The sequence below is a fragment of the Nelumbo lutea genome, chromosome 1 (genome assembly GCF_056320005.1).
Source record: "Nelumbo lutea isolate HS-2025 chromosome 1, American lotus-T2T, whole genome shotgun sequence".
Lineage (NCBI taxonomy): Eukaryota > Viridiplantae > Streptophyta > Magnoliopsida > Proteales > Nelumbonaceae > Nelumbo > Nelumbo lutea.
In genome coordinates, this window is record NC_142684.1 from 49,571,174 (window position 1) to 49,581,527 (window position 10,354).

A 10,354-nucleotide genomic window follows, 5' to 3' on the forward strand; every position below is an offset into this window, starting at 1 on the left:
TGCATGTTTGATTCATGTTGTTTGGTATAATTCTGTGTAAGACCCTAAAACTGGACACTTATAGAAACTTGTGTTAGTTTTAAATGTTCACAACCATTGAATAAGTCTGGGGAGATTTATCTTGCCAAGGCTGATACTGATGTGCCACCAAGTGTTGGGATGGCTTGTTTCAGCCATCAGGGTAAGACCCAAGGCACATGCAGTATGTGATTGCTTGAACCCTTAAACTGGACAAGATTTCCAGTATTGCCCTAGACCTTAGAGACAGATGGGCAAAATTGGAATGTTACACCTGACCCCTAGACTCGATTATGACACATCACTAGGTGTCAGATCGGGCTGTCTTTGATGTGTCAATCAGTGAGATCCTTAGTGGGGGTCAAGACCTGGACATGTTGGGGCAGTCTGAGAATTCATCTGAGTAAGTGGTCATAGTGGCAGGATCAGCCCCTTTGTCGGACAATGGTAATGATCGGGAGTGCACTTTCTCTGGTGGAAACCAAACTGCCAGCAGTTGATTTCAATCGTTGGAATTTTGTTTTGCAAAATTAATATATATATATATATATATATATATATATATATATATATATATATATATATATATATATATATATATATATATATATATATATATATGTATATGTATGGTTTCAAAAGATTTGCAAAAGGTTTTAATTCCCGGGATCCATGTGAGTGGAGATTGCGACACTGTTCCTTGTAGCCAAGAGAGAGGTCTTCTCTTGTCGGGCAGTGCTTGATCATTAAGGGCTGAGAGGTTAAGTGTAAGACCATTTAGGATAATACCTGATGGGCTAATCTTGCACCTGCCCATAGTCCCTGGGTTTTTATAAGATGGCTTGGCCTAGGGACCACTTAATGTAAGTGTTGGGCCCATAGGGTCCATGTGATGGGCTCAAGGGGTTCACTGAGTCTTTCAGTGAATTCGGCTAGGCCTTGTAATAAAGGCTAGGCCGAACCCATGTGTCTGGTGTGTAGATCAATGCTTGGGTCCCACGCCATACAAAGAATCCCAACTGGGCAGCAGATTGGAAACTGGTTAAACACTGAACACTTAATAGGCCAAAAGCCCATTTCGAACTGGGCTGATATGATCACTTGTTCATGGGGCGATTCTAAGATTAATGTTAGTAAAAGGATTGGATCTTTAACCTTATCCACTCTAAGAGACCAAATTCAAATTAGATTTGAATATGGTAACCTCCTGATAAGATTAGGAGTTAACTAACTTAATCTGAAAATTGGATTAAGATTATCCCCTATCCAAATACTGATTTGGATTGGGGTGACTCCCAAAATATTGGGAGGTTTCTTAATCAAGAGGAAAGAGGAGAAAACCCTAACAGAAATATTAGATTTTGAACTAGGGTTTTTTGTAAAAGCAAGAAACACCTCCTGCGAATTGAGATTGGATCTCTCACAGACTCTAGAGAAAAAAGACAATTCAGCCCTCTTCGTCCCTGGATTTCTCCTCCTCCAGTCACTGCCATTCCCTGTTGGAAGATTGGATCTTTGCAGCAACAGGAAGTCAAGAAATCAGTTCTTGACAACAGTCTTGCAAGAAAGATAAAAAAGATTCAGTGTTCAAGGTTTCCAGAGGATTCTTGCGAAGAATCTAGTGTATAGGACGCACCCTACTGGTTCCATTCCATCCACAGCTGTGTCATCTTCAGCAGGAGCGGATCTTGGTTTCTCCTTTGGGCGTGAACACCAACTTTGGGAGATATTGTTTCTCCGGATCCGGTGTAATCTTTCCTGTTTCCTTTTTGTTCATATTTGGTTTGATTATGGTTCAAGTGGAATCCTTGAATAATGCATTCTAAATTTAGGGAATATGATTCCCAGTTGGAAGAATGTAGGAATTTTTTTTTTGAAATTCGCCCACCCACTCCGCACCCTTCATGGCGTCCATTAGATGGATCCTACCATTCTTTCAACCTCAACCAACCTCTTTTGTTTGGTCTCCCTTTGTCAACCTCTTGCCTCAGTCGCCTCTTCCACTAGCTACAGCTTGAGGTTGAGGTGTCCTCTCGGCAGGTGTAGGAACAAGCCTCCTCTGGGTTTTTCTCCCCGAAGTACCCTCGCTCGGGGCATTCTTCTTGGATTGCACCCTCTCCACTAGAAGCCTCTTCACGTTGATAGGCAGTTTTGCAAAGAAAGCAAGAGAAACATCAGTACCTCAAGAAAGTGAGAAGTTTGACGTGTTAAAAGCCGACAGTAGGACTTCTCCTACCGAGGCAGGCAGGACTGAGCCCGGTGAAAACTAAAGAAAACTCCTCCGTCACTAGGGGATTGGCCCGGATTGCCCCCAACACCAGAATGTGGGTCGTCGTTGTGGCTTCATTGTCTCGAAGAAGAGGCATGGGCTTCTCGGCAGCTAGGTACATCTCCCCTAGCCCATCCTAAACGACCAACCCTCGAGGTTGGAAATGACAAAGAACTTGCTCTTCCAGTTGTGCATGGACGAGGGGTTATATATGGGTTAGCCTCTCTAGGGCTGGAACTAGTATACACCACCCTCAGTGGGGTGTAGCCTCGGTACGAACAAGGCATAGAAAATTTTTTGGGTCAGCTTCATGTCCTGAAGCCGAGCCACCACCAGTAGGGCAATGATGGTCATAAGGGCATTGGGAGCTAACTGGCTGATCGTGGTGCTGTACCACTTTACCAGCTCGGTGATTAGAGGATAGAAGGGAAATTTGAGGCCAAACTCCACAAAATGTTGGTAAACAAAGATCTCCCCTCCTCCGGTGTCCATGGCCGATCACTAGTATCGGGAACCCTAAGCCTATAGGACCGAGGGATCTGGTATCTCCTAGACAGGGTCTTCACTTGGTCATAGTGAAGAGTACTGCTGTGCTCCGAGTGTGGAAGACGTCGTATTGTCACCCCTCAGGTAGTGTATTTGGCCATCGTCCTTGGGCTACGCTTAGGGACCTCCTCCCCCTCTACCACCTCGAGAGATCCCTCAACCTCCCTTGGCAGTGCCGATGCGGAACTCTCATGGGGAGAGTCATCATCCCTCCAGTTGCACTTGGCGCCTTCAGAGGCAATCCTCTCCCTCAGCACCTCGACCTCACGCCTCGGGGCTGGGACCTTGGCTACAGAAATCTCGGTTGGGAGTGATGGGAGACAGGGTTTGATATGAGCTCACCCCCAAGGAGTTTGGGAGTTCATAACACTCAAAGGAAAGAGTGCTTGGAAGAGAATGGTAGGGAAAAATGCAACTAAGGCCCCTACTTAAAGAAAAATGGATGGCCCCGATCGCCTTCGATCCAACGGTTACACAGCGACCACCTCTACGACCCTATCCACTGATCGACATGCTTCACTTGCCTCAGAAAGTTAAGGGAGTTAGGTTGAGGCCGAGCTTTGCCACCAAGGTGCTCAGGGCCTCTTCCCTCACTAGAGGGGGAAAGAGAGTTTCCTTGGCGCTTCTGGCCTGCTCTTTGTCCCCTTAGGAATTGATTGGACGAGGTCGAAGTGAACTGCCGAGGTGCTTGGGGTTGTGCCCCACTTGATCTTTGCCATGCTAAGTGAGTTAAGCCGAGGTGGCATGTTGGGGTTGAGCTTCATGCTGAATCTCTGCAAGGTCTCAAAGGTCTCGGCCAGGTTTGAGGTATGTTGGTCGACTTTCAAGCTCTTCACCACCATATCATCCACGTAGGCTTCGACCTTTCTTCCCATTTAGTGCTTGAAGACCTTGTTGACGAGGCGTTGGTAGGTGGCCTCAGCATTCTTGAGGCCGAAGGGCATGACCTTGTAGCAATATGTGTCATGCCTAGTGATGAACGAGGTCTTCTCCTCATCCTCGGGGTGAATCTTAATCTGATTATAACCAAAGAAGGCATCCATGAAGTTGAGTAACTCATACCCTATGGTGGCATCAATGAGGTGGTCTATCCTCGGCAAAGGAAAACTGTCTTTGGGGCAAACTCAGTTGAGGTCTGTAAAGTCAATACAGATCCTTCATTTCCCATTAGCTTTCTTTACCATAACAACATTTGACAACCAGTTAGGGTAGTATACCTCTCAGATGAAATCAACGTCGAGTAGCTTGTCAACTTTCTTTCTTATATCCTTCCAATGCTCCGATGCAAAGTTCTTTTTTCTTTTCTGAACTAGCCTAGAGCTCGGGTCCACACTCAGCCTGTAAGTAATGACCGAAGGGTCAATTTCGGGCATACCAATGGCAGACCAAGCAAAAATATTGGCATTAATTCTGAGGAAACTTACTAGTTTGGATAGGCTTTGTGGGGGAAGGTTGGACCCAACATTGGATTGTATTCTTAGGTTTGGCCTTATCTAGGGCGACCGAGACAAGGTCCTCAGCCGGTTGGCCTCAACTTGTTGGTTCCTCCTTGAGGTCAAGGCCCTTAAGTGGTAGGGTTTCCTTGTTCTTGTCCTTCAATGCTACCACGTAAGACTGGCAGGCGACCTGCTGATCCCCCTAAATGACTCTAACGCCGTGCCAGGTGGGGAATTTGTGGGCGAGGTGGTAGGAGGAGATGGCTGCCTTAAGTGCATGGAGGGTCGGCCTCTCGATGATTGCATTGTAAGGGGAGCCAATCCTTACGACCAGGAACTCGTTCATCCACGTCACCTACTGAGGCTCTGTCCCTACCGTGATGGGTAGGGTGATTCTTCCTTTTGGCCTGACCATGTTGTCGGAGAAGTTGACAAGTGAGACATCGGCAGGCTGAAGTCGCTCAGGTTCCAGTTTCATCTTCTCAAATGGATCGTAGAAGTGGATGTTGAGTGAGGAGCCGCTGTCTAATAGAATCCTCTTCACCATGAAGTTCTCTACGACGGCCGAGATCACGAGCACATCATCATGGGGGACTTTGACCCCCTTTAAGTCCTCATTTGTGAATGCAAGGTCTTCTTCTTGCTTTGGCTTCTTGAGGGTTGGCCCTTGGATGTTTAGTTGTCTGGCATAGGCCTTGCAGGCTGAGGCCGAGGCTCTGTCCAAGGCCATGCCCTTGGCGATTATCGTCTATGATGCCGAGAAGTTATCGATGTGGTGCTAGTGCTGCTATTGGGAGGACGAGGCCCCGACCTTGCCCCCGATATACTGCTTGAAAGTCTTAGCGGCATTCCCACAGACGGCTCCAATTGTTGCTAGTCAAAATGGGTTGAGGGCAACACTATCAATTTACTCCCAATCCAAGATGCTAAGGTGCGGTGAGGCCGAGGCTCTGCCCGAGGCTGGTCCTACAAGAATGAGAACGTTAGAGGCCTTGGGTGGTTACCCGAGGCAGAGACTTTGATGGTCAAGTTAGTACTAAAAGGGGTATAAGGTAGGCGAGGCCTGAGGTGTGAACACTCAGACAAGGCCGTGAAGGAGAAAGAGTTCTCAAGTGCTTGTTCTTGAGTTCAAGTTCCAATCCCTTACCGTGACTATAGATTGAAACAATTGGCTATAGACTTCAGATTTTATTCATGGAATATGGCCATGGTTTTCAATTAGTTCTATATTAAAACCGTGGCTATATATTGAAACAATTAGCTATGGTTTTGCAAGAAACCAAGGCTATAGACTTCAGCTTTTAGCCACGGTTTGTCGAAAACTGTAGCTATAAGTTAATGTATTAGCTTCGATTTGTAGAAAGTCGTAGCTATAGGTTAATGTATTTAGTTTTGGTTTGTAGAAAACCGTATCAATAAGTTGAAGCATTTAGCTTCGGTTTTGGAAGAAGAATCATGGTTATAAGTTGGTACATGCTTTAGCTATGGTTTCGTAATAAACTGTGGGTATAAATGGAAGACTTTAGTTACGATTTTGTAATAATCCGTAGTTATAGATTTAATATATAGCTATGGACAACTTAAAAACCATAGCTATATGCATCTTTTAGCTATGATTCAGTTTGTGGCTAAACGGTCATATGATTTGCATTTTTAGCTATGATTTTATTGACCTTTAGCCATAATTTTGTCCGTAGCAAAAGCTCATATTTCTTGCATGTAGTGAACATTCCACTAATTAAAGATGTTATTCTTGTAAAACTACAACGTTGGTTGCATGACTTTAGCCCATCCTATTAGTTTATATGAAATCATGGCTGTCTTCCTGAGGTAAAGACCATCGTATTCATTTACTTTGGCTCATATGCCTGTTCTAATATTGTCTTGCATTGGCCAATGAGATGGTCGTAATCTAATTACCCTTATTAGTAGCCGCTCTAATTCAACTGAAGATGCTATTTAAGAAAACAAAGATTTGTTCATTTTATATATATCTAGTTGGATCCATTGCTTCCTCTATGCACAACGAAATTTTACTAAATAATCCACAATATTAACAAATCGACCTAGTCAATTTAGGCATTATTCTTGTTCCAATTGAAATGAATTAATGGCTGTCATTCTCATCCAAAACCCATTTATGTAGCACTCAATTATATATAAAGCTTTTAAAGGCAGGTGAAAGGTTGTGAGTGGAAAGGTAGATTGGGTTCTTTACACTAAAAAGAAGGTAGAATAGAGAGAGAAGAGAAGAGCAAAATGGAAATGAGCAGGGTGAAAGCTTGTATGTTACTTGTATTCTTAATCAGCACAATGTGGATGAACGAGAAGGTTGAAGCAAAGTTGTTAAACATTGATCCATGTAAAGGACCCAACCCTCCACCTCATTGCCTTCCACCAGGTACAGATCCAAAATCCCCTCCTCAACAAGCTAATACATATAATCGTGGCTGCAGTAAAATATTCAGGTGTCGTGGAAATTAAAATATTATCATCTGATGAAGAAAGTTCAAAGGCTAGCTCCATTTGGTTGCACTTTTCTCTCTCTCTCTCTCAAGGATCAATGTATTGTATTACCTCTTGCATCCAAGTATTATGTTGTTCAAACATCTATTAATAAAAAATTTCTTCAAAAATAACAGTTATTATTTGTTACTTAATTACTTATTTATTTCTTCTTTTTTATGATTATTTCTATTAACATTGGGAGAATTAGAACACGGTTGTCTTCATTTGCTTAATGCAGCCTAAGCTAACCTACAGAATACCCGAATCAAATTCATTATATTCTTGGGTTTTTGGGTGAACGATATTCTATACCTAAGGCTGCATTTGTAAAAATACAAACGCAAATTTCACCAGTACAGATGCGAATGAAAATGGTTTAAGAGAATGCAAATTGAAACCGGATCTCCATATACATATTTGTATTGATTCCGTTTGACTGTAATGAGGCAAAGTCACAATGCATTTTCGTGAATCTTTTTAATCATAAATTATTACAAAAGCAAGTAATATAGCTTTTCACAAGTCTGGAAATGCCAATATAGTCAAGTAAAACAATATGTGTGAGCGATCTATTGAACTAAAATCGACGTATGGTTGATTTATTCAAGTAAAATGATCCTATTCTTCATCTATTCAAGCAAAATAGACCGGCTACCAATCTGTTCAAGAAAAACAGTTATAAAACAGATCTACATCTTACTAAGGATTAAAATATTGGTATCGAGTATCATATCAGACAAATTGGATATGGATACCGGATACAGATATGCTTTGCAAACGCATGGATACAGACGAAACATGTGATAAACTTGGACACACTAGAAAACACATAAATTTCATAAATACACTAATAACACTAAATTTATGGTCAAACAGCCATAAATAATGTATAAATATATAAGAAAGCATACATAAAAATATATCATACAATGCATTAATTAAGTGTCCAAGATGGACTTATTATATTTATCATAATTATTATATCAAGTATTTTCTGTTTTATTATTTTTACATTTTAACACTAACAAAAAAGTTAACCAAATATTAAATTCTCAAATATAAATTAAATTATCATTTAATAATTTATAAAAATATAATTTTAACTTAAAATCATTTTTTCATATAAATGTAGATTAATGACTTTGATAAATTCAATTTAATATTATATTTTTGAATATATTGCAAACAAATTTTTATTTTCTGTAAATAATAAATATGTTGTCATTTAATGTAAATTAAAATATTAATTAATAATTATAAAAATATATAAAATTTGTAAGGTTTCATATCATGTGCAAATTTATAAATTTTGAGTAGTAAGGTGATTATTCTACTATTAATATTTTATTTTTATAAACTTCTTGAGATTAAAATCATCTTTTGATAGAAATACTTTTAATGTAAATATAGAATTAATATATTATTTATTCCATTTGTTTATAAAATACTAATTTTAAATCTTATGTATTTTAATTTTTAATTGGGGTTGTTAAACATAAATATTGGTTATTTATTTGGATAGGTGTTAATAAAATTTGTTATTTCGTTAAATATTACAATGCATGGTATGGCCAAGTGTCTTGACGGAGAGCTTAAGGCTCTTGTGCCACGTGTGCAGTGTCCCATGTTCAAATCACTCTATTTGCGCAAGATTAGAATTTTTAATTAAAGCGCTACGTATCGGTCAGTATCACCCCGTATCGAACAATATTTAATTCCTTGCATCTTACAACTATACTAGATCTATTACTGATCCATTTAAGTAAAAGAGATTAATCCTTCTATATTCTCATATCTATAAAACATTATTTTCAGCAATAATAAAGAGTTCAGACCTACAACCATAAATAAGAAAATGGTACTGATGAGGGCGGATTTGGCCTCCAATGACATTATGACACATGGCACCTAAGTGATGATTTGGAGTCCCAGATCATGGCTCGTCTTTACTCCGACTGGTGACCTGCCTTTACCATCGACCTGGCGACCTGCCTTTATGTCGACCTAGCAACCTTGACCACAACTTTCGTCAGCTTGTAGCACTTCATCTAGGGTCAGCCTGTAGCACCTCGTTACCGGCCGAAGTGACCTCGACACGAGGAGCGACCTCCCTCCAGGGCATGCCAGCTTGGTTGAGGTCCAAGTGGTGACCTATGAGACGTGCTCGCCGACAAATTCGACATGCATATCCCGACACTCCCACGTTTCTCGGAAGTTGGCCCACGTACCGAATATTTTGGAGGATGGCCAACGTGCATGGTGGTTACCTCTGAGGATTTCAGACTGGTTAGGCACAACCTCCTAGAAATCTCGGATGCGATGCATGAGGGCCACACCAAACAATGCCTATATAAAGGCACCAACCCCAAAGACCCAAGGGAGAAGGTACACACGATTACTTTCTGACTAGCTTACTTCCATTCAAGTTTTCAGCTCACAACCAATGTACAATACTAACTTAAGCATCGGAGTGCCCACCCCGGGTAAAGCAACATGGGCACTCTAACATTGATTCCTTGTAGGTTTCTCTGAAGTGCTACTCAGCTCAGCAATCAACCTAGCTTGACACCCGATGTACCCCAAACTCGACCTAATCAGCTCGGCATCCAAGTCTTCATTCGGCAGAAATCCTCCACTTCATCCTCTGAGTCATCGGCCACTTGGTAGTAGTCCGAACAACAGGGTGCTGCCAAAACACCCTTCATCAATTGATAAAAATACTTGATCAACTGAGGAAAAAATATGCTCACCAAAAAGTGTAATTAGCTTGGTAGAGAATGTGATTGGCCAAGAAGAAGGAAACCTATACGTCAAGAAACACGATCAACTAAAAAAAGTAAAACAGGCTTACTAGAAAACATTATAAGCTTTTCAAAAGACATGATCGACTAAGAAGAAGAAAATGTGCTCACGGAAGAATGTAAACATCAATGGTTGAGGTATGGGAAAGCTCCAATGGTTTAAAGTTGATGAGAGCACATAGATCTTTTATTTACCTCGACAGTTGATGAGAGCTAGCAAAATGTTGCTTCTATTGGACCAGATAGCCTTACCAAAGAGGGGGGTTAATTGGGCATAACTCAAAAGCTTCTCCAGAAAACCAGATCTAGGCCTTCTTCAAAAGATTAAAATTAAATGCAGTGGAATGAAAGCCTTTGTGTCTGTGTATTTAAAAACAAGAAAGTAAAATAATAGTTGCAAGTATGTTCTTTGTGCAAATACAAAGCAATTAGGAAAATGTAAATGAACAAGGAAAGTAAAGTAACTACTTTCAATATAGCAAATAACTAGAAAAACTTAAAACAAGAACAAAATAAAGCACACAAGATTTTTATAGAGATTTGGCCAACCCCGACCTACATCCTTTTGAGAGTTTCCACTAAAACTAACTAATCAACCTGGGCACCAACAAGCTGTCAATTGGTAGATCTTACAAGTCTCTACCAAACTTTGATTTCTTCCTCCTTATTTAGTTGATGTAGCAAGTCTTCATAGGTTGCTCCTTTGCTTCTTGTTCTTTGTAGTTTTGTCTTTCTTGGAGCATCCTTTTTCTTTAAAAAAGTGATGATGATAATGT

General features: G+C 40.8%; 1 protein-coding gene across 1 annotated transcript; it reads left to right on the plus strand.

The window, feature by feature from the left end:
• The first annotated feature begins 6,445 nt into the window (after window positions 1-6,445).
• LOC148874584 (protein RALF-like 12) lies at window positions 6,446-6,908 on the plus strand. The gene has a single exon (XM_088964802.1). It carries the CDS (start codon window positions 6,529-6,531, stop codon window positions 6,751-6,753), a length of 225 nt encoding a protein of 74 aa, XP_088820928.1. The 5' UTR covers window positions 6,446-6,528; the 3' UTR covers window positions 6,754-6,908.
• The last annotated feature ends 3,446 nt before the right edge of the window (window positions 6,909-10,354 follow it).

What these genes read in the sequence shown, in the direction of transcription:
- LOC148874584 (XM_088964802.1), top strand. Translation starts at nt 6,529, where the DNA reads ATGGAAATGAGCAGGGTGAAAGCTTGTATGTTACTTGTATTCTTAATC.